Genomic DNA, 25,887 nt, shown 5'->3' on the forward strand with positions numbered 1-25,887 from the left:
TTAGAAATGGCAAAATAGAAGGAACATCAGGCTTAAATTTAAGAATGTGATGGCAAACTTGGAGGAGGGTAAATTAGCTTTCAAGAAAGTGAATTACAGGATCGTCATCATTTGGGTTTTATTTTATTTTTTGTCTTAACATTAAGAAATGTATAATGTGAGCTTTTGGCTATTTTGAAATCTACCTTGTCTTTCTCTTTTCATCTATATCTAGCTTAATGCTCTTGCATTTTAGTGTAAACTAATAAAGACCCCACACATCTCTGTGTGTTAGACCATAAAAGTGACCAGAGTAGAGCCCATAAAAATATATGTAGATTTTTACATTTTATTACTTAGTCCTCCCTGTAAAAGTCCAAAAGACTAAATACCTGCTGCTTTTTAATGAATGACATGAAATGGGCTGGAGTGGGTGCCACAGGCTGGAAGGAACACTATACTGGCAGATTCCGATTTGACTTTAACTAGCAGAGGGATGTTCTAATGGTAAATCATTGGAAATTATTTCCTAAAGGGATCTGGAGATGTATGATTTGGCTTTGAGAAGCCTTCGTGGGTGGGGTATTAATTATTTTAGGGCAGTCCTATAAAGAAGTGAAAATGTATAGGATTAATGAGTGAAACTTATAGGAAGACAGACTCAATATAAAGGGCTCTGTTCTTATATTTTAAGGAAAACTATCTGAGTTTACTAAAGGCATAAAAGGCGTTTTATCAAATTGTTAGGTAATATATACAAATTCCTGGTACATAATAAGGACTCAATTGTACCCAAATCTATTCACCTTATAGGAAAAGTATTCACCTAATGGGAAAAATATATTTTTTCTAGGCATGTAAAACATGTCTACCTTGGTGGAAATACAAATACTTATGTAATATTTCCTCTGCCATATTAGAAAGATCTTTAAATATTCCATTTTAATAATAATTCAGTGATGTTACCTAACCCTCTATTGGAGGCAGTACACAAACCAACTATTTATACCTTTCATGTTAAAATTTTGTATACATTGGGCAAAATCCCTTTCATAAATTGACAAGTACATGCCAACACTAATCTCAAAGTCCTTAGTTTTAAACTTCTTGGAGAGTTTTCAACTATGGTAAACTTCCTAGAGTTTTCACTGTTATAACTGTTTTCACTGTTGTAACTCAGAGAGTTTTCACTGTTGTAATCTTATCACATGTTTGTCAGAATTTTAAAAGCTACTCTACTTCTTCAATATCAACATGATGCATTCTACAAGTTTCCTTTAAAGCTCTTATGAGATTCTGGTTGAAAGCATCAAAGATTAATGAGGGAACTTATAGGAAGACAGTCAATATAAGGGCTATGTTGGTAAGCATATTCTTTCTTTTAGAAAGCACATAGATCTATATTCATGACAAAGAGCACTTTTTTTAGCTACATGAGGACCACCCAGTTGAACCTATGAACACCACTCAATGTAGCGTAGCCTCATGATACTGTAGCTTCACTGTCTGATGGCATTTTCTTTCTACTCCCACTTCATTAATAAGCTTTAGCACCAAGAATGCTGAATAAGTATTTACATTTAATTGAAGCCATTTCCTCCTTACCGACAAAATATATTTTCCACCCTGCATAGATGTAATTGATATGATGAAATGTCAACAAAATTGCCTTTGCTAAATGTAGTATTTACCTTATTATTTTATATGCCAGACCATAAAACTATATTTTACCCTTGTGAAGACAAAATACTGATTATTGAAAAGAGTGTTTCTGATTGGTGAAATACAGTTGAGTACTCTCATACATAAAGTCCTATACTTTGTTTTCTAGGAGTTAGCTAATTAAGAGAAAAACAGTAAGCTTTAATAATTTGTAAGACTGTAATTCAACTATAGATCCTATTTCTTCAATTGAAAATCAGAACATACTGTGGAGGTGTTTTATAGATTGTAGAGGAAAGAGAAGTGTCAGCCAGCTTTAAATTTGTTTTGTGTCCTAATATTTAATGCAAGTGTGTAACTTTTCTTTTGGAGATAATGCTGCCCATTTGAGCAGAATGACTGAATTGTGTTGGTTTATAAAGGTAGACATTTTTTGGTTATATAGGAATTAGAGACTCTCTTTTCAAATAAGGAGAACAACAATTTAAGAGTGGGAGAAAGGAATAAAGGAGAATCCTGCTTGGGAGAAGTGGGGGCCCTTAAAAATAAAAAGAAAACATGGAGAATTGTTAATAAAGTTATTAATTATCATAACAACATTTGCTGGAAATGATAAGATAGAAGCTCTTTTTTTCTTTTTTTTCCCAATAAAATGGATTATTGTTGCTTATGGAAGTTCTGTTGTTAGAAAGTATAATTGTAAAATACATTGTACTTGCTTAGTCTTATACCATGTCTCACATATTCCTGTTCTCTCTGTGTTTCTGGAATTTTCGTCACATGTTCAGGAGCCCTAACTCAAGAGCATCCATTCATGACCCTATGAAGTTAAAATGGCATAAAATTCACAACTGCTTCCCCACCTGGAAAACCATCATCCTCTCTCTGATCTTTAGCTATGCCATAGGAACTCAGTTGTCAAAGAGGAACAGTCTGTGTCTTGTTAAATTCCAAAAATTTTGAGAATACACCTGCTACTTCATATTGGTAAGAGCAGCTATATCCAGTGGAGGAAGCTTTTGGTCATTCTTTGATGAATTAATGATGTAATTTTGCATAAGCAATGACATATAAAAGAATGTCCCTGTACATTTATGCCCCTTTTTATCCAGTGATTTTTCAATAATTATAATTGATAAAGTCAATAGTAATTTTGATACTAAGAGGAGATCTTGGGCACAGTCTTCCACTGGAGTGCCCAGGGAAGAAACAGCAGAGCAGATATCATGTGACCGATACCTGGAATGCGTGCTAATCCTACAGTAACATGTTATATGCAATTACTTTTTGCTCCATAATGATGTCATGTTGCCATATAAACATTGTATTGATCCAGTGTAAAGTCAACAAGGAATGAACACAGTGATACTAGAAAGGGAGTGGACAGGTAAACGTCCTGATTGAAAGCCCTTGCTATAGTTAACTGATTTAAAATACAACTAGGATTTTTAATGGGTTTGATTAGTATTTGTTTTAGTGTTCCCTGGTCAGTGTCTTTATGTCTGTTGTACATTGTGACAATCAGTGTAAAAATCATAGACTTAGATAACATGAGGTGAAAGAAGCTGTGTCTATGTGAAAACAGTCACAGACAAAGTTCTAGACTTGTAATGATGTAAAATGGGCTTGGGGTTCTGTAACATAGAGGTTGCTGATTTCTTTTTGGCTCATGCCAAACATAGAACAATGAACCCCACTCAATATCTCACTAAGTGCTTTTTGAAAAGAAGAGGTAGTTGCCATTTTAGAGTTTACAAAGTACTTTTCACATTTCGTCCTCCCCATAACCATGAGCAGTCAATAGTACACATCTGTTTTACATATGAGAAACTGCAAGTTCAGAAAAGCCAGGAAATTTACCTGCGATGTCTTGATTAGCAAGTGTCAAAGGAACTTGAATTTAGGTCTTAATTTCTAAGGCCCATATTCTACCATGCCTGGCTGTCATATTTTCTTCAAATGAAAAGAATAATAAATTATTGTGATTTAGATTTTCTTGGTCATATTTTATTATATTCTAGCCTGCTATCCAAAATCATCACCAACTTTTGGAGGCTAAAAGAATTTGGGTCCAATTCTGTAGGCTATTATGATTAGGAAAGCAGTCACTTTCACCTGTGTATTATTATCGTTTCTTTAATTCATTTTCAATTAGAGCTGTTTGATACAAGCTATTTAACATCCATCCATTTTATTTCACTTAAAACTTATGTCATTCAAATTTATCCAAATATTCTTTTGTGCTCATTGTTTCCCAAAACTGCCTCTGATTTTTAGCATAGGGAGCTAGGAGAATACAAGAATAGCAAAACTCCATGGGTTTGCTACAGATCTGGATTCTAATGACAATCCAGAGCAAAAAGGAATAGATGAAGCAACAGCTTCTGAATTTTTTATTTCTCATGGCTCGATTCTTACTTGCCATGTCTGGAACTCACTTTGTCTCAGGCTTCATGACCTGATGCTTGTTTCTGATGCAGTTTAATCCACACTTTAAATAAATGATTTGAGTTCTCATTTTGCTAAATGTCAAGGGAAGAAAAGATATTTCATGCACCTACAGCATCCTAAAACCTCTTGCCAAATCCATGAATCTGACTCTGCATTATCCTTCCCCAGAAGGAGAGCATAATTTCATTATCCATGAATCATCACCTCTTAGACTGTAACATCATTGTCAGAGAGCCTAATAGAACCAGTGTTCGGCTAACTGAAAAGGGGGAGGGAGGGAGAAAGCGCTGAGGCAAAGCACAGGTCACTGGCACAATCAGCAAACTGAGAGTTCTAAAGCCGGAAGGGGAGGCCCCCTCCACTGACACCTTTGACATATCTACTGACCGGTAAATAACTAATGCCGACTCTTGATTTAATATTAAAATTTGTTTTTCCTACCTAAGTTATATGTATCTTGCTGATGAAAAATATTAACCCCTTTAATAAAAATGTCAAAATGTTTACCCAGCATTGATGAGTATAAGCACTTTAAAATATTTCTTATCTATTCTTATTGCATTATTACTCGCTTTTCATCTTTGGACACTTATTTCTAGCCCTCAGTACCAATTCTATGGCCTCTGTTCCAGTATTACTAAAAAAGTCAAAATGAAAAGAATAACATTCAAAAATTACATTATAATTATATTTACCAGGGAAATGAATTAAATAAAATTCAGATATGATTTACTAGTCAAAAAACATATGTTGTAAACCACGTTTACACAAGGATTCAGGATAAAAAGCTAAAATGTGTGAATAGCTGTGGTTAGTCTAACTAGCCACTAGAGGTCACTGCTGCTCCATAGAAAGACAATTTATTGCCTGTCTACTTAGGTAGTTCACTCACCAAATCAAGTAAAAAATGGTGTAAATTCTTTGAAAAGATGTAATGTCAACATCCTTGGAAAATACAAACTCATTTAAATGGAATATATCTTGCATAAGTATTGTTTACAAGACTGTGGCACTGGGACTATTAACTACATGCTGTGGTAGCACTCTCTGTACTGGGGTTAATAAAAATGGAAAGAAACCCACATGCAGTTTAGAGACTAAATTCTATTTCTTCTCTGTTTTGGTAAAGCAAAGTATTCTGTATTCTGTTGTATAGTTCAACAGGTCAGGCTTTTTTTTTTTTTTTAACTGTTGTCACCTTTGAGGGAAGTCCAATATTTTATGTAAATACGTACTAGAAACATAAATATCAATCACATTTCTCTAATCTGCATGAACTTGAAATACTTATACGAATAGATTTACAATATGTAGTCCAGAAAGTACCATGAGATGGAGGTGAGGCAACAACTTTTGAGCAGTAAACTATTTGGCAGTTGACTTTTTAAAATTTACAGTGGTAAACTAGTTATTGTTAAATCTACAAGAATTATATATCTGTGCTCAGAAGATACTGAGAACTACAGAAGATTCATTCTCAAAGAGTGAGGAGGAAGAAAGAACTTTTTTCCCATAATTTAATGTGCCAAATCAAAATGAGTTTTACCCCCTAAGGGATTTTATTTTTGTTCTTATCTATTATTATGTTTATAAGTAAAGTTAGCCATTAAAAAGTGACCAGCTTTCAAAATATTGGCGATTCATTTACTGTTATATCATATTTTATATACCAAGTAGCTTTGAATTTGAGAAATGCTTTTCAATATAGCAAGCATATTTTATACATACTAGTAGCACCACAGCATCGAGAATCTGCAATAATTCAAAAATATAAGTGTACATTGCCTAAATATATTTGGTATCCATCACAAGTAAGGCAGAAGGTTAAGTAAAAAAGAATAGAAATGGGGTTCTTCACTTTAAGACTGCATTTCATTAATACAAACACTTTTAGTACAGATAAAAATGAGGCTAGCCAAAGAAAATTTCTTTTTAAGATGGAATATGTATTTACTGATGCTTTATGAAAAATGTAAAGTTACAACTTCAGTAAAAACCATCACAATAAGCTCAGTCATCCAGTGAGCTGTAAGGAAGTATCTGCATTATTAATCCATTGGAAATATGTGACTTTTTGTCATTAATACATGTACATTCAACAATTATTCATGGGTAAACATTGTAGCTATGATGTTTTTCTGAAGTGGCATCTATTGTAAGATTTAATCAATATCAAAGTACCTTGAGAAATCCACTTTAAATACTTCTTTTTCTTTATTGCTTATAAAATTATGAATTTAATAATCTGGCATCCTTAAAATTTTATTTTATGGTGACTTGCCTAGATTTTTCCTCTCGGCATATGAAAAACCCCCAATCAATAAAAAAATTTAGTAAAAATAGCCATTCACTTTTTCTTTTTTGCTGCAGTGATTCTGTTTTCAGAGAACAGGGACATGGTTAAAGATGTAGGGGTTGGCAAGCCAAATTAAATGAAACAGGCTCAATGTTGCAATTCCTGATATTTGCTTCTATAATAGAACTGTTCATTTTGGAGGATGAAGGAGAATACAGACTAAATATATCTTTCTAAAAACCTTAATTGACTGTGGTTCAAGTTACTCAAATACAGAGGCTATGATATTCGTGCTGCAGTCAATAAACTTTCACCAATGACATAAAAACATGCATGCAGCTTGCAGATTGCCAACAGGGTCTGTACAGAATTGTACTGATGGATGAGTTCACAATACAGATGAACACAGGGACACTGTAATGTCAACAATAGAAAAGCAACAGAGAACTGTCACAGTGTTGGTCTTTTTTCCTCTAAGATTTATTTTATACATTTATTAAGGTGTTATCAAAGTCATCCTTTTCAATGAGGCTATGGGTGGAAGGCATGTCTTGGAATGTGTTCTCTTTATACATCTGAAGGAAGTGTCTGTTATTAGGGGACTGGTGTGTGCAGGACATGTAATGTAACACAACAGGGCAGCCTGAAAAATCCTGAACAGATCAGGACAGAGCTAATGATTCTACTAACTACATTAGGGTCTTTGAAAAAACTGGAAAGAGAAATTCTGGTAAGTTCTCAACCACATGCCTGTAGTAAGCTGCTTTCCCATTTGCAAACCTTACCTGAAAACTTGCTAACTAACATGAGGTGTGGTGGAGAAATCTGGCTTCTCAATTCTGTTTCATTTATTTATTTGTGAAACATACAGGCTGGAAGAAATTGACAGTGAAACCTCTAGTCTGGTTTTACAGAGATGGGTTTCAAAGACAAGGCTTTGAGTCGAAAACTTTACATTTTTGTCATCTCCTCACATTTTGCAGTTGTCTACTTGCAGTATTTTAACCCTTCACACTTTGTTTCTGTGCTTGCCTTACTGTAATTCAGACACCTCTGGAAACTGCTCAGGGTGCTGCTTTAACCTAGCACCATCTTTTGATAGTTTCCTGCAATTTTCTTTTTTAAATCAGGCATTAGTTTAAAGGCTCTGCCTGTCTTTAAAATGTTCCCATAACCGAGTCATCTCCAAGAATCAGCTCAAGCTCCGAGCACCTGGAATCATTCACCTCTTTCCTTGATTTGTCAGTGAGCTGCAAACCTTCTATAACTGTAGATTTGGTCCCACCAGGAGGATAACAGCAGATGTGGGGGATTACTTTTGAAAGAAGTTTTATCTTAAAACAAATGCGACATTAATGGAATCAATAAAGGGTCTTATACAACAGGTATTATATTAAACCGGAGTTCAAGCCTCACCTTGATTGTGGTGTTTAAATTTCAATGGGTTGATTATGTATGAGAGGAAAATGACCAGTATTATGAATGCACTAAAACGGACAGAGAAGGACCTTGCCAGCAAAGTGTGAGGGAGAGGGAAGGGGGGCGGGGGGGGGGGGGGCGGGCATCGCGTTCCCTTGATAGTCACCAGAGTTCAATAAAGCACCACTTATTTCCCAGCTTTTAAGAGCTCTTTTTATCGCAATGGTTCATACCTCACACTCCCTGGAGCCCGATTTGTTATAGGTGCAGGGTCCCGTCCCATTCAGCAGCATCTCGCTGGTCTCCGTGTTGGTGGGTTTATAATCTACATAAAATTCCTGGGTGCTGGGAGTCATTTGCTTTAGGGACTGTCTTTTCTTTTTCCTGTGCCTTCGCATGAGGGAGCGCTGCTGCAGCTGCTTCATGCTCGCAGGGTACCGCTTCCATGACACGTAGATAACCAGCAGGATGACGAGCACGGACAGGAAAAGCGCTACGCTCCCCGCGATGATTTTATGGAAAGAGATGTGCTCGGCGTCAGCATCGGTCTCTGGGCCGGGCTCTGTGGCTCCCACCGTCGGGGGCAAAGGGGGTTTGCTCTCATGCTTCGGCCTGGGGAGCTTGGGCTTAAACGTCGGCTTTGGGAGAGCCCTGGCCAGATCAAACCTCTCTGTAGTACTTTTGCCACAGATGCTGTAGTTCTTCACTGCATCGATCACGTTTACTCCTTGCAGCTCTTTGGGACTGGCACAGATAATTGTATTCTCTCTTAGACCTTTAAAACTTTTCAGCCAGTTTACAAGGGAGCAAATATTTCTGCTGCATTCCCATATATTCCCAGCAAGACTGATGTCATTGAGGGATATCCAAGAATCCAAAATCTCTTGACCAATAAATGTGAGCTTGTTGGAATCCAGGTTGAGGCGCTGCAGATTTGGGACGCACTGGAAAACACTGGGTCCACTGAAAGCTTCGATCTCATTGCCTGATAAATCAAGCCTTTGTAAGGAGCTCCAAGTCCAGGACATGGTCTGTCCTATGACACTGATTTTATTCCACTGCAAGTAAAGGTTCTGAAGGCTGACCAACCTTGGAAAAAGGGCCAGGTTGAGCTTGGAAAATTGATTGTGCTCCAGGTGAAGTTCTTTGAGTCTGATCATGCCAGCAAAGACATTCCTGGCTAAACTTCGGATCCGGTTATATCCCAGGTCCAAAAGTTCCAGGTTGCGGCAGTCTTGGAATATTCGCACAGGGATGGTTCTCAGGGAGTTAGACCGTAAATGTAAACTCAGCAGCTTCCGCAAGCCCCGAAACTGTTCAGATCCCAGAGAATGCAGCTGATTATAGGACAGATCCAAGTTCCGTAAATTTGTCACAGGTCTGAAGGTATTGTTAAGAAAATAGGAGATTCTATTGGAACTAAGAATCAGCTCTTTGAGTCTGCGTATTCCATTAAAAGCATTTTCGTCAATATTGCTGATATGGTTATGGTCAAGGTATAGCCAGGTGAGCTGGTTGAGCCCTTTGAATTGATTATACTTAAGTTTTTGAAGGCTGTTATAGCGAAGGGACAAACCTAAGCAACCAGCAGATATACTTGAGGGTATCTCCTGTAATTTCTGAGATTCACAATATACCATTTTGCCTTCACACCTACAGCCCTTAGGGCATCCTCGTTCGGCAGAAGAAAGCATTGTCAGTAAGACAGTGGGGGCTATAACCAGTGCTACAGCTGATCCGCTCAGTAGCCTAATTACATTGAAACCTGGAAATAAAAACAACTTAGAAAAGTTATCCCCCCAAAAAAGAATTAATCTTTAATCAAGCAAAAATAGGCATGTATTTTTCATTTTTTTAAATTTAAATCTAGATAACATTTAACATCTCATATTATCTCTTTGTAATTAAAGAGAATTGTCTTTAGTGTTTTGTTTTTTAAAACAGTTAAACAAGGAAACGTGTCCACTAAGCAAATAAATTCAGTCTTAGAGCAGAGCAAGGTAATCTCTAAAATAATTAAGGCAGAATTATTACACAGACTAGAGGTTTTTTGTTTTTTTGTTTTTAAGAAGGAAAGAAGAAAAAATGACAAAACATACCCATCCTTTGTATTGTTCAAAGGTCGTCCTTAGGTCTTTTGCTTTGGCTTAGGGGCCAGTTGCATGACAGCCCCTGTCAGCTGCACTGTAGTGAGTCAGGGCTCGCTGACACCCAGGAAGAAAAATTGGACCCCTTGGGAGATGGACCGATTTTGGAACATTATTCTTTGCCAGCCACGCAGAACACTCCAAGAACAAATAAATCCCAACACCGCATTCGCAGCAAAACATCAAAATCTTCCTAGGTAATAGGATCTTCATGGATATTACGTTTTTGCATCTTTATAGTTTTTTGGGGGGCGGGGGGACGGTTAAAAAAAAACAAAAACTAGCTCCTACAATTTCTTCTTATCGAAAAACATGATGTATTCCTCCAGGCAATGTGGGGCTACCTGAGCTGCCACATCTGTATTCCATAGCCCAGCAGTTCCCGTGGTGAGCACCCAGTTCAGCCACAGAGCTGCGTTGGAGCCCAGAAGGCAGGAGAGCCCCGTACGGCGCACACGCTCAGCTCACTTCTGCAGACTGTCATTCTGAAAGCTGCTCGGACTGTTGCTTTGGTTTCACTGAATGCAGTCTTATGTAAAGCTGCCCCCAGTGGTGAAGAACATTATGGGCATGTGCAGAAATGTCTCTCTTTTATCTTGCAAATGAGCAGGCTCACTGCTGGAAAATGAATGATTCTTTTGGGTGGCTCAGTAGGAACTGAATGGTCACCGTAATCAATAACTAGCAACATTTTCTGTGATTTCCAAGTATTGTTTTACAATTTGGCAATGTCTTTATTGTCTGTGTCCACTTAATTGCTAACCATGTACTGCCCAGAGTTTTTCTGGAGCTTGACATTAAGTTCACAGACTGAACGTCAATTTTTCTTAACCTCGACGCAGGCTTTAAACTGAAATTTATAAAATGAATTATTGAGCTATTCACAGAGAAGCATTAACTGCCTGCCCATTTGACCTCTTGGAGTCACAGATTATATTATGCAAGGTGTCTCAGGATGCTAGAACGCAAACATTTTGGAATAGAGGAGATGACTGATGACAAATGAATTAATGTGTCCAATAGCCTTTCCAGTTTTCTCACAAAAGATATAATTGATTTTATGGCTATGGTTTGGTTTGTTGCTTGGTTGTTGTAATTTTCTTTTAATTAGAAGGAAAATAAACCATTTTTAGTGTTAGTATATGAATCAAGGGATCATTTGGTTCATACTTCATTGATGTTGCTGCTATTTATTACACTAGTAATATTTATGGAACACTTTCTAAGTGCTTTAAGTGGGCTATGTTGTTTTCTCTTTAAACAATAGGATGATGTGGGTCCTATTATAACCTCTCTTTTAAAGATGAGGAAACAGACTTGGAGAGGTAACTTTCTCAAGGTCATACAGCAAGCAAGTGGTAGAGCTGAGCTTCAGAAGTAAGTCATTCTTATGCTGAACCACTAACCACTAGATGATCCTGTCCAACAACATTGTTATTTTCATTTAAAAAAGAAGTCAATGAAAATGAAGCCGATTAAAGGATTGGGGCAAGGAAGCTGTGATCAGCAAATTCTTGCTTGTTCTATTAGAATTTTCTAAACTTCTTTTGGTCTGAGACTTCTAAAGAAGTATAAAAACTAAGGCAGGGCAGTTTAGTGATTAAGAGCATAGATTTTGTCACCTAGATTCAAACTCCTGGCTACAATTTACCAGCTATGTAACCTTAAGCAGGTTACTTACCTTCCCTATGCCTCAGTTTTCTCATCTGCAAAATGGGCATAAAAACAAAAACTCACTTCATGTTTTGAGACATGTTTTGAGAATTAAGTCATCTTAATATCTGTATGTTACTTAGAACAGTGTGTTACATGCAATAAGCCTGTGTAAGATATTTGAATAATATTAACTCTATGTGTACTTGCTAGGATTACCTACTGAATATTGACTACACTGACCTTCATTAACTCACAAAGAACAACTTTAGGGAGCATTTTAAAATACTGTACATGGTGGACTTCTGAGATCTACCCAGTTTTGCCTTCTTTGATGAGATATGTTCATCATCTGAACTTTGTCTTTAAAATAAATCTTGTGATTCTGTGGACCATAACTAATAATGTTTGATTCTTTTCATCCCCAAAGTAGAACATAATAACATCTGCCATGTAGAGGCATTTTATTTAAAAATAATGGTATTCTTGAAAAAGTTTGCCTTATTTTTTGTTAGGTGAATTGGCTGTGGAAAGCCTTGGAGAGCTTTCACATTCTCCAAGGATGAGATGTTTGGTAATGACAATCAAAAGGGATCCTACAGATATAGTACAATGGGTATTACCAATTTCTTGGGCAGTATGCTCTTAATAAGGTAGTGCTTTCCCCCAGAGTTACCTAAAGCTGTGAATGCACATGAAACACCCAGTGAGTTTCTTAAAAAAATAGACTTCCCAATCCCTCCCCCAGGATTCTCATTCTGGGGGAATGGAAGAGTGTGTACTTTTCAATAGTCTCTGATGAAATAAGTTTAAGGAACTCTCTGTGAAAGAAGGATTAAAAATAATGTTTTCTCCTAGTAGGAAGAGAGGGTATGTACACTTATAATACTGATATGTAAGTTCCATGAGGACAAAGACAATGTTTTGTCTACTTCATTTTTCCTAACATCTACAACACAACTTGGCACATTGCAGATATGTAATAAATAGTTATTGAAAATATATATTTTTATGAGAGTCACAAGTACAATGGATATAGTATAACTGATTATGTAATGTTCGACATCTGTACATGGGATTGAGTCCTGAAAATTTCCTCAGTCAGTCAGACTGGAAAGAATTTTGGAGAAAGTATTCTTAAAGGAGGTATATACAAAGACAAAAACTAGAAAGTGAGAAAACGTAGTTGATCAGCAAGTAATCTTTACTTTTCACAGAGATATCTCTTGTCTTCATAGTTAAACTACAAATTTCATGAGAACAGTAAATATGCTTTTGACTATTCCCTTTTGCACAGTACAGAAGGGTAATACTGAACCCTTATCATTTAATATCCCAATTGGGCTTGACAACTTTTATCTCTGAAAAACAGACTAATGGGAATTATGTGGATAACTTCTCTCTCACACCTCTGTTGCTTGAAAGGCTCTGAGTTTTCCCCTCACTCTCTCAGGTAGTCATTGAGACATCTGTTTTGCCCAAGAGCTGCAGAGAGTCACTCCAGGAAGCTGAAGGATCCCATCAACTTTCTGCTTCTTGCTCATCATACTTTACTTCCCAGTGACAGAAGAACAGAGGAACCCACCGAGAATGTGGGCTCTCACTTTGCTTCTCCTAGGATAAATCTTCTTGAATTGTTTATGGTGAATATTATTCTCCCCTGTGTTACACACATTGCTGTTAGTTCTCAGACATTTTTCTGTTATCTCTGTTCCTGATCTTATCTTACTGCATAGTTCTGACTTTACACCTACCCTTTGGATCTTATAATTGATATTTAGTCTTAATACTAACAACTGAGGTTACAAAATATTAGAATGAATAAGTAAGACCTAGTATTGGCTACCACAATGGGGTAACTATAGTCAATAATTAATGAATTATACATTTAAAAATAAAAGTATAATTGGATAGTTTTTTATACAAAGGGTAAATGCTTAAGGGTATGGAAACTACATTTACCCTTATGTGATTATTACACATCGCATGCCTCTATCAAAACATCTCATGTACCCCAGAAATATACACACTTACTATGTACCCACAAAAATAAAAAATAAAAATAAAACAAAATTATGTGATAGGAATGATGTGCTGCCATAAAAATTGTTTTGGTAGCAATATATTGATTGACAAGGAAAAATGTTCATAATAAAATAATATTAAGGAAAAAAAATACTGACCATCAATCTCTTTCTCAACAGTAATCAGTAGCCACTCTGACTGAGTCAGCCTCCAGGAACTGTATATGGCCCCTACCTTGGCACGACCCCTTAAGTCGGCATCACAACCAGGTCTGATCTGGTTCAGGATAATAAATTGTTAGAAGAGGGAAGATTATCTATGAGGCTACTTGAGAAATCCAAAACAAGATATGTAATTCTAAGCTACACTGAATACTTGAGGCTGCAGAAATTACTACAAAGACATAGAGTAGTCCCTCAAGAGAAAAAGAAAAGACTGTGTTCTGAAAGATTTTAGTAAATTGCCTGTATACTTTTTATAAGATTTTTTTCCTTTTACTTGTCGACTATAGTGAGCTGATTATTTCTGATTTGCCTTTCAACAGAAGCAAAATTATACTACATTGTGTATTTAGCAACTAGTAACTTCTTTTGCACTTAATATCACATAACTGTAAACTACCTGACAAGTTAAATATCCCCAATACATCTAGGGCCTTAATGATTTATACAATTATAAGACAGTTTCATGTATCTAAAGACTTTCTATTTTATTGTCCTTATAGGATTTCAAATAGCTAAACATATTTTGTTTAAATTGGGTAAATAAATCAAATCTCAGTTTGGCAATACTGCCAAATTTCAGTCCAATATGAAACTGAGTTGCCAGACATAAACTTAGAAATTCATAACTGAAAAAGGATGTACTGATATCTTAACAGTTGTTGACTTCAGATATTTTATTTATTTTAAAAATACATAATTTGAATAATCATGTGCTAGACACTGTTCCAGACACTGGGAATGCATCTGTGTGCAAAATAAAGGCCTGTGCCCTTGTGAAGATTACATTCTAAAGGGATATGACAGACAATAAAAAAAACATATAATGTATTAGTAGGTCATATGTACTATGAAAAAAAGAAAATATAAGGAAGATTGGGAGTGCAAAGTATGAGGTGGGTTGCAGTTTTAAATAGGATGGTTAGAGCCATTAAGAAACAGGCCTGAACAAACCCTGAAGGAGATGAGCTTGTGAGACTTAAATATGTATTTGGGGAGTGGCCAGTACAAAGGCCTAATGTGGAAGCAGATCATGTGTTCCATGAACAACAAGGAGGCCAATGAGCCTAGAATGAAGAGAGCAAGTGATAGAATAATTGGAGATGGATGTCATGGAGGGCTTTGGATGACATTGTAAGAATACTGGCTTTATTATGGAGAAATGGGGAGCTAACTGGAGATTTCTGTGCAGAGTTAATATGTGATCAAATTACCTATTCAAAGGGTCACTACTGTGGATCGAATGTTTTCATTTACCCTCCCCAAAATCCACATATTGAAACCCCAATTCCCAATGTGATGGTATTTGGAGATAGAGCCTTTGTGAGGTATTAGGTCATAGTACTGGAGCCCTCATGACAGATCAGTGGGATTATAAGGATGAGAAGAGACAGATGTGAGAGAGCTTGCTTCTTCTGTCTCTCTGCCAGAAGAGAAGGCATCTATTAAGAAGCCACAAATCAGGCTCTCTTTGATGTCAGGTCTTCTGGTACCTTCATTTTGGACTTTCCAGCCATTAGAACCGTGAGAAATAAATGCTTACTGTTTAAACCACCCAGGAAATAGTATTTTGTTATGGAAGCACAGACTGACTGAGATGATCACTCTTAGCAGGGGACACAGTAATGAGGCTACCATATCAATCCAGGAGATAGATGATAGTGCTTGGACCAGGGTGGTAGCAGTGGAAGTGGTGAGCATTGGTTAGATTCTGGATATATTTAAAATAAAATCAACAGAACTTTTCTAAGGAAATAGAAGTGGAGGTATGAAATAAAGTGGGAAATTAAAGATGGTTCATTTTTGTTGGCTAAGCAACCCTAGGGATAGTGAAACCATAACTGTTTTGTGGGTGAAATTTTGTGAGCAAGACCAAGAGTTTAACACATTTGAATTAAATCTGGATTTGGCTCTCACTTTTCTTCACTTTTATGAGACTTTAATTCTTGAAAATATTTCTTAATATTAAGCCTCAAAGCACCATGATGTATTTTAAAATATTTTAAAGGTATTTTTGAACAGAAAGTTATGAAATGACTTGCAAAATTAGCCCTCAAACAATAGCAAATGGGTTTCCATTCAAATGACCTAGACAGAGGCAACATCTTTGCATATGACCTTGGAAGTCAATAGGGCAATAGGGCAATAGAGCCAACAGATTAGATGAAAATTGAAATGGAAGATTACATGAAGACTAGGTAAGGAAACATTTGGACTCAACACAGGTACTCTTTATTGCATATGTCAGTTGACATTTGGAATTTGGAACTGATTCTGGCAAACTTCTTAGGGTCTCAGTTTGCTCATCTGCAAAATGGGACTCATAAAACCTGACTTACAAACTTTTAAGGGTTTTTACTTAGGAAACATTTTCATGATTTATGTGTAAGTATATTGTACAATATTTATAAAGTGTTAGAGATATTTCTGGAATCAGAATATCTACGAGAAAATTAATTTTCCCTTGATTCCGTATAGGTTCTGTGGCCATGAGCATATATTAAGGATTATCAAGGGTCATCAACATGACAAAGGGCATGCCAGAATTTACTAATGTTATAGGAAACATTCCTCAGTATTTCTTTTCTACTAATTTTAATAGCACAGCCATTTATTATAAAGAATACACCATTGATATTCTGTGTATTCGCTTATAAAGTGCTTTCACCAATAGATGCATTTGATTTAGCTTTTGTAAAGAGTTTAATGTTTGTGACCCAATAATATTACAGGGTTGTCAGAATGCCAATATAAAGATTCCTACAGCTGTGAAAATAATTTTCTTCATTTCTAGTTAGAATACTCATATGCATGTCTACATTTGTAATTATATCCGGATCTTCATCAGAGCATTAACACTTCTCTGAAATATCCTTGATTTCCATCTGCTTGCTTTAAGGGCTCCATTAAGAACCCTGTCTGGTCACATATGGTTGTGAGTGAGTATCTCTGACTTAGATAAATAAATAAAGAATATTCCAGATCTGACCATTAAAATGGTCTTTCAGTGTCTTTCTGGAAAAAGGCAAATTTAATGAATGAGACATTGCAAGGTTATCCAACATTTCTCCCTCCCATTCACCTGAAGACACATTTATGCAGCAGCATCAATCCATATTCTCAGGTTTTATTGCATTCCTCACTGTCACCTCCTGCAAAGGTAGTCCTAAGGTAAATATGGGAATACAGAAATCTAGCCAACACTGTAACCTTTAGTGGCGGACTTCTGAAGGCTGAAATGACTATACGACTTCAAGGAAATACTTGTTTTTCTTCCTTTCAGTAGGAAAGGTAAAGCATACACAAAAGTAGAGAAGCTAGTATGATAAATATCAACTCCAATAATTATTACTATTTTGCTAATTTTAGTCTATCCTCACACCTCTTCCCACATATGTGTAATATTTTTTTTCTTGTCGGCCAGGCGTGGTGGCTCAAGCCTGTAATCCCAGCACTCTGGGAGGCCGAGATGGGTGGATCATGAGGTCAGGAGATCGAGACCATCCTGGCTAACACGGTGAAACCCCGTCTCTACTAAAAAATACAAAAAACTAGCCGGGCAAGGTGGCGGGCACCTGCAGTCCCAGCTACTCAGGAGGCTGAGGCAGGAGAATGGCGTGAACCCGGGAGGCAGAGCTTGCAGTGAGCTGAGATCCGGCCACTGCACTCCAGCCTGGGCGACAGAGCGAGACTCCGTCTCAAAAAAAAAAAAAAAATTTTTTTTTCTTTCTAGAGTATTTTAAAAGGAAATCTTCCACATATGTCTTTTTTTTTTTTTTTTTTCCTAGACGGAGTCTCGCTCTGTCACCCAGACTGGAGTGTGGTGGCGCAATCCTGGCTCATTGCAACCTCCGCCTCCCAGGTTGAAGTGATTCTTGGGCCTCAGCCTTCCGGATAGCTGGGACTACAGGCGCCCGCCACCACGCCCAGCTAATTTTTTGTGTTTTTAGTAGAGACCGGGTTTCACTGTGTTAGCCAGAATGGCCTTAATCTCCTGACCTTGTGATCTACCTACCTTGGCCTCCCGAAGTGCTGGGATTAGAGGCTTTAGCCACCACACCCAGACAACATATGTCTTTATAATCTCTCTCTCTCACTCTCTCAGTCTCTCTCTCTGTCTATTTATCTATCTACACACACACATTTCGGTATGCATTTCTAACTAATAGATTTTTATTTAACCATCTAGCATTATTATATGTAACAAAATTAATAAGTTCTTCAAGTAGGTTTGTTTGTATCCGGATCCTAGAAAAAGCCCACAGATGGCATTTGTTTTTGATGTATTTGAAGTCTCTTTCATTTTGTAATGCCATGGATTTGTTGGTTGCCAGGTCATTTGGACTGTAGCTTGTTCCATGTTCTGCATTTGGTTGTTTTCCCATTGTAGCCTTTAACTTGCACAGAGTCAGTTTTCATGGCGTATATGTTTAACAACAATCTATTCATTAATTTGAGCAGAATATCCAGCCCCAAAGTGGATATTTGGGGCATCTATTCATTCTTGGTAACAATTTAAGATTTGAAGAACTTTTGAGTAATATAGGACTTGGAGCTTAGAGCAAAGTTGTACTTCTACTTTGCCATCAGAGAATTCAGTAATGTGTTAAATGACAAGTTTGAGAACTTTGTTGGTTAACATTCATATCACCAGGATTTCTGTTCTTCACGTCCCATCACAATTGCCTTTTTGCCCTTAGTCAGCAACAGCAATTATTTGTTGTTGATACTTACTAAACAAATCTGCTAATTTTTGTATTGCCATTGAAGTGTTCATCTAATTGAGGCACAAAAGATTTTTATCAAGAGGATAGCAATCAAAATTCATTTGTAGTCACTTAAGCTGAGAGAAATCAGTTTTCTAGCTTTCCTTTCAGAACAAATTCCATCAAGAAACATGTGGCACCAGAGTGACATTGTAAAATGTCTAGTTTTATATATATTCCTAAAATTCCTGTAATTTCTCACAGTGGAAAAAAAGACTTTTAGAGGGACTATAAAAACCTCTTGACCAAATTTATTCCTTAATATTTGATGTTTTACTTTGCATCTTTGTGCTTTGAATGTAAAGTCAGTCAGTGTTGTTTAAATGGTATCATAACATTTTGCTATATCCACTTCACATATATTCTGATATAACAAGAATTTTTGAAGAAAATTTCTTATTGTATTTTTAAAACATTGTATGTAATAGTTTCAAGTGGATACACTGGTGTATTTTAAAGTTTGATTTCCTGACAATTATATCAGGATTAGGAATTAAATTCCCCAGTCACCAGGAGGAGAAAGATCATAGACAATCTTGATTTTGATAAAGAAGCAGCTATGCCATAGGTTGGTTTTATTTTTGTTTCTGAAACAATGTCTGATTTCTAAAAAAATTTATTTTAGGGCCCAGATCTGAAAGATATTAAACTTCTGACAAATGAGAATCCCTGCATAGTTTGCAATGAAGTAACAGAGAACAGGAGTCTGTGGGTCCTTATATTACTCTAAAATATATCAGTGTATATGTCAAACTGGAGGATCTTTCCTTGTACTGTTAGTACTTGGTAGTTGTGGCCATTCCCAGTTGAAGAGTTCCCTTAAGAATGTTGGGGAATGCTTAGGATACCCTTGTAGTAACAGCAGCGCCCCCATGTGGCAAAATTGTGACTCAAGCAAAAATTGGCTTAGTCCCTGGTAGCATTTGCCGCAGATCTTTAATAAAAATAAAACTTTTTCTGATAGAAAAATAAGTGGAGAATTAATTTGTTTATTCGATGAGTATTTATTAAACTCTTACACTGTTCTTTGTGCTGGGGATACAGTAGTGAATAAGACAAAGTGCCTACCACCAGAGGACTTCTTGCATTCTTGTTGATGAGATGGTAAAAAATAAAAATAGCTACACACTACAGTGTCAACTAGTAATAAGTGCTGTAAAGAAGAATAACAAAGATAAGAGCAATGATCATTTGATACTGTGGCCAGAAAAATCCCTTTCTGTGTTGTTGACAGTGGAGAGGAAGTAGGGAACAAGTCACATAACCTTAGATGTAATCTCCTTTTGGGTTTTCTTTGGTCACCATTAAGAAGGAAAATAAAATTGTTTTTCTGTATACTCCACACTTCTTATACCAGAGTGTGGAGTTTTTCCATACCAACCAATTCTCCAGCTCTCTGGACATCAACTGAATGTCCTACAATTCAATTTCCCCCCAGCACCTCCTTACCTCTCCCTTACTGATTTTCTTTCATTTCTACTTTGTCTCCAGGTGCCTATGGTGACCCAGTTCTTTTTGGACATGTTCCCACTTATCAACAAATGAATCCTATGGTATTAGCTGATAATATCTTATAGTATTAGCTTTCTTGGGGTACTTGAAATTTAATAGGTAAGTCTTAGAAATGGAAAGTATTAAGGAAGCATGGATAACTGTATTTTATGCATATATTGTAGCTTAAGAAGCAAATAGGAGAAAAGCCCTGTATTAAAAACATTCATCCTTGCTCTTCCCTCTCAACTTCTTACCAATTACTCTTTTTAGATGCAGTCATTTTATTTTAACTACTGTTTAATTCTTATAATATTTTTGAATTTTGTTGATATTTTAATTTCTTGCCATTTTAACTGAGGATTCAGAATCATTTACTCTCCCTGCTTCCCATATTATTATGTTATGATTACAGTGTTAAATAACTAGGTGAGATGACTCATGATCACTGTGTAAACGAAGACACTCATGAATTAAGTGGTGTACTGGACTATGTTGCCATTTTCATTCAACGTTTTACTTTTCTTACAGTTTAAGGATTGTTCCTATTTTCTTTCTCTCTTTACCTCTTTTACATTTGCTGTTTTGTCTGTATCTAGGGTTTGTTGTTTGTCCCAATATTTAAAAATACATTTCAAGGGCTGGGCACAGTAGCTCACGCCTGTAATCTCAGCCCACCTTGGGAGGCCAACGTGGGCGGATCACCAGGTCAAGAGATCAAGACCATCCTGGCCAACATGGTGAAATCTCATCTCTACTAAAAATACAAAAATTAGCCAGATGTGGTGATGGGCACCTGTAGTCCCAGCTACTCAGGAGGCTGAGGCAGGAGAATCGCTTGAACTCGGGAGGCGGTGGTTGCAGTGAGCTAAGATTGCACCATGGCACTCAAGCCTGCAACAGAGCAAGACTCCATCTCAAAAAAAAGAAAATTTTATATATATATATATATGTCAAATACCTAAGCTTTCCAAATACTCAAGCAATTTAGATCATCCTATTTTTCTGCAGCACTCCATTTGTCAGCTCCAATATCCAATTCTAGCTGTGTACCTAGTACTTCACCATTTTCCAGAACAGGATCCCTATTTCCTGGATTCCATGTATTTATTTTCTTAATTTACCACTCATTTTGTTGAAGCACCTTCTACTAATAGATTTTTAAGAAAGGGTGCGTGTGAAATAAAAAGTTCATGTCTAAGTTTTTTAGTACAGTATTACTGATTGATAGATTGCTGTAATATAATTCTAGGTGGTAAATAATTTTCCCTCAGCATCTTTGAGACATTGAATTACTATCTTCCCATACCACTCTCACTGTAGAGAATCAGACAATATTCTGATTCCTATTTCTTTGTGTATAATCTATTTTTTTTCCTCTGGAGGTGTTTATACATTTTCCCCCCCTGTTGTATGCAGATACACTTTGGTTCGTGCTTTTTTTTTTTTTTTCATTAATTGTTGGGTATTCAGTGAGCTTTTTAAATATGGAGACATGTCCTTCAGTTCTATACAAATGTATTGTATGTTTCAAAAAATGATCTCTCCTCATTTTTCTCTTTTCTCTGTGTCTGGAACTTCTATTGGATAAATTTTGGATTTCCTGGATTGATCCTTTGGTTTTTCTTTCCTATTTTCCATCTCTTTATCTCTTTCCATCCTACAGAGTAATGTCTATGCTTTATGATCCAATCTGTTATTTATTTATTACAAATTTTGACCAAATGTCAGAAGATTATGGCACAATCAAATCCAGCAATGATACCACTGGGTCAAGCAGTATAAATAAAGTTTTTGTAAATAAAGAAACATTCATGTGCATTCTTTTATGCATTGTCTATGACTGTCTTCTAGCTACAATGGCAGAGTTGAGAGATGGCAAATCCTGCAGGCTTAGAATATTTACTATGTGGCCTTTTATAGAAACAGTTTGCTGATCCCCCAACTCCCACCCTAATTTAGGTGATCATGTTGCTTAGCTCCGTGAGTTCTTTTTTAAGTTGTGTTTTTGCCCCTTCTTCATAGCATACTGTTACTCTTATGGATGTGCCATTTTTTCTCACTGTGAGGATATTATTTATAATTTTTTTTTTTTTTTTTTTGTGGTATACTGCTTGCTGCAGTGCCACTACTTCCTCTGAGGTAATTTAGCTAGTTCGTGTTGGCCTATTTCATGATGGAGGTTTTTCTCAACTGTTAAGATTCTTCTGTGTTCATTCAGATTAGTGGATCACTAAAAACTGATAGAAAGTACCCTGCCAGCGGGTGGGTCATGAGGTCAGGGGATCGAGACCATCCTGGCTAACACGGTGAAACCCCGTCTCAACTAAAAATACCAAAAATTAGCCGGGCGAGGTGGCGGGCGCCTGTAGTCCCAGCTACTCGGGAGGCTGAGGCAGGAGAATGGCGTGAACCCGGGAGGCGGAGCCTGCAGTGAGCCGAGATCCCACCACTGCACTCCAGCCCGGGCGACTGAGTGAGAGAAAGGAAAGGAAAGGGGAAAGGAAAAAGGAAAGGAAAGGAAAGGAAAGGAAGGGGAGCTTGCTTCAGGTGCATGTATGTAGACTTCACCCCCCACACCCCCAGAGAAGACTGCCAACCTCTCCTACATGGAAGGTGTGCACCTGCTACCAGTGTTCTGGAGGCAAGGCAGGAAAAGGGTGCTGGGTGCCCCAAGTTCAATATGTACATGCTCATTTTAGTTTTAGGTTTTCAGTGCCAAGCCTCACTGCTATGCCTAGTATCCTTCAATGTAGCTTTTCAGGTTTGAATTTGCCAGAAAGTAAACTCTTTTTCTGTTAGAAGGATAGGGTAGTCTTTTGATTGCTTGGGGTAAAGATGGAAATCTGGCAGTTGATCTCACTCCATGAAGATCAGTCCCCATCTTTTTTGGGAGCCCTACTTCTGGTGCTTCTCATGACTTTTATGGCGCAACATAAGATCCCCCTTCAGTAAGCACTTAGACTGTAGCAGCCTTGACTCTACCATATATTCTGTTCTCCAATAATTTGTAGAAATTGCTCACTCATTCTTTTCTCTTTATCCTCATTTGTATTCATTTGTCATTGCTTGAGTTTTGATGTGAAAGAGACAATAAAAGCATGCGATCAGTCTGCCATGTTTCAGATACGAATTTCTCATGACAGATTTCAGGCATGGCAGATGATACAGGGGGTGAGGGAAGGAGACTGGAAGGCTACCATATAAATTAAGACTATAGCCCAAAGTTGAAAATGGGAGCTGAAGATCTTTGTAAAAGTGAGATGCTGTCCTCTTTTGTTATCCATATCTTCCAAACCATTTTGCACTAGTGTCATTAAGTAAGGTCTCTTACTATGTATGCATTTCTTAATACAACCTTCTTAATTAGAAGAAACTTGGACATATTGTATTTACTTGTGGCTTCCTTGGCTGTATAGTTAGTTAAGGGTGTCTGCCATTATTTCATTTACTCTACTGTGGGTGTGATTAAAATGTTCCCCCATTTGTTCATTTATTTATGAATTTTGAATAATCATTTTGATGAGGTTTCTCTGACATCCTCCTTTTAGCCTAGACCAATCTGCTAATATCAGCAAGCCCATCAGCCTCCACAAATGCTAGGAAAAAATATTTTTACTACCGTTCTTGGGGGTTATATCTTACTATAGATATTGAGGGAATATATTTGGTGGAAATAGGATGACTCTTCCGGCTGTTGTGTTCATGCACGCTACATTTTCTTTTGCATCTCATAGTTTATATTTATTATAACTTTGCAAACTTAAATGTTTTCAATATCTTACAGGTATTTAATTTTCCTGAGCCCAGTGTTTCTTCTAAAAAAAGAACTTTTAATTTTTAATGAAATAGAGAGAATGGACTTTTATGTAAACTTTTTTTTTTTTTTTTTTTTTTTTTTTTTGAGACGGAGTCTTGCTCTGCCACCCAGGCTGGAGTGCAGTGGCCGGATCTCAGCTCACTGCAAGCTCCGCCTCCTGGGTTTACGCCATTCTCCTGCCTCAGCCTCCCGAGTAGCTGGGACTACAGGCGCCCGCCTCGTCGCCCGGCTAGTTTTTTGTATTTTTAAGTAGAGACAGGGTTTCACCGTATTAGCCAGGATGGTCTCGATCTCCTGACCTCGTGATCCGCCCGTCTCGGCCTCCCAAAGTGCTGGGATTACAGGCTTGAGCCACCGCGCCCGGCCTATGTAAACTTTTAAAAGAAACAAACTACACCCTATTGGTATCTGTATTTATTTTCCTACTTTTTTGTATCAAAATTTTGTTTTTAATTATTATCATTTATACTTTGGAATATACTTTCAAATAAAAAAGTATGCTTTGCTATTTGTAAATTTGTGTTTGTGATTTTATAGTAAAAACCTAGAAAACCTGAATTTGATACATATGTGTATGGTTCTGGTGGTGGTGTGGCGTGTGAGGGTGAGTGTGTGTTTACAACTCTAGGAAGTAGAGGTTTACAAGTAAATTTAAATTTCAAATAGGCAACCACTTATGTATAATCCAAGTCTGGGTATCTTCTGATAACGCAATATGGACCTGTATGCAAAATCTGGTAATAAGTGTCACATAGTAATATAAAATTTCTTCTCTTCATTGGCTCTATTTGAGGCCAGACTTTCTCTAAAGGCAACAGCCTACATTGATTCTATATTTTTTCTCTTTATAATATTTAGTTAAAATCATGAAAATATTTTTGATTCAGTGTATTTAATTTTCAATCATTGTGTTTTCCTTTTGAAATACTCCAGGCTTCTGCCTAGAGAAACCAAAACAGTTAAACATGTCATTATATGTTCAGGCCATTAGTCTTGATTCTTAGGCTTTATATATTTTCTGTGGGTAGTTCTCAAAGACTTGAGAGGTTTTACATAATTTCAAGTGGCTTACAAGCTTTGCAAGTTAAACTTGGAAAATATTGTAGTAATACCAAGTAGTAGTGACATAGAGGCTTAAGAAACTCACATAAGTGGGATTTTGAGATTATTTTATCCAATCCACAGTTTACAGATTTAAAAATGTAGACCAGAGAGATGAAGTAACTGGTTCAATTAATATACGACACAGATACAAGACTTTGAGTAGAACCTAGATCCTTTGAGGTTAGTTCTTGTAATCATTCTGTCTTCTTTGAAGTCAAATCAATGTTTTCGTACCATGTGAAAAACAGTAGTTGACACTTTATGTAACTTTTTTGCTAACCTCGTAAAAATTTAACTAGACAACTAGGACTTAAAATCTGTTTTGTTAGATGAAAGGAAACAAACAAGTCTTCAATTGTTCTCTAAGTTTGTTTTCTTTGCATTATAATAGTGATATACATTTATTATAAAACATATGAACCGTGATCTCGCCATCCAAAGGTAATCCTTACTAATAATGGAAACTATACAAAATTTTTATTAACTTGAATTTAATGCATGGCATTCTTTGCTATGGGCAAAACAATTCTTTTAAGTTCCTCCTACTGTTGGAAATGCATAGAACAGTCTTTATTAATGTTGAGTTATACAGACTTTCTTTCCCTTGAGTAACTGAAACATGCGTAATTAGCTCTGAAAAGGAAAGAAATTACTGATATTCTAGCACACATAATCTGTCTTCCACATGGCTCGCATAATATTTTAAGTAGAAAGTTATTCCCCTTCAAGTAACAAGGTAAACAAAAGAATTATTTCTTCCTTCTTGTTTGAAATTTGGTTAGGCCTCAGTGGAATGGCTCAAAGGGCAATTTCAGAATGGTCTTACTCCTTTCCCAATATACTACCTAAAATT

The 25,887-nt window shown here is 36.7% G+C and overlaps 2 protein-coding genes across 3 annotated transcripts in view; one reads left to right on the forward strand and one right to left on the reverse strand.

Annotated features, from left to right (window-relative positions):
- The window catches only part of LRRTM3 (leucine rich repeat transmembrane neuronal 3), a 176,387-nt gene extending 165,611 nt beyond the window's left edge, over window positions 1-10,776 (reverse strand). The window contains exons 1-2 of the mRNA XM_033209588.1: window positions 9,907-10,776; window positions 8,041-9,572 (exon numbers count right to left, since the gene is read on the reverse strand). Coding sequence (XP_033065479.1) covers window positions 8,041-9,572; window positions 9,907-9,910 — 1,536 coding nt within the window. The 5' untranslated portion in view covers window positions 9,911-10,776. The remainder of the gene's footprint in view (window positions 1-8,040; window positions 9,573-9,906) is intronic.
- CTNNA3 (catenin alpha 3) overlaps window positions 1-25,887 on the forward strand; it is a 1,797,749-nt gene that overhangs the window by 766,696 nt on the left and 1,005,166 nt on the right. The gene's annotated exons all lie outside the window — the stretch shown is intronic.

The sequence above is a fragment of the Trachypithecus francoisi genome, unplaced genomic scaffold (assembly GCF_009764315.1).
Source record: "Trachypithecus francoisi isolate TF-2019V2 unplaced genomic scaffold, Tfra_2.0 Lachesis_group9, whole genome shotgun sequence".
Classification (NCBI taxonomy): Eukaryota; Metazoa; Chordata; class Mammalia; order Primates; family Cercopithecidae; genus Trachypithecus; species Trachypithecus francoisi.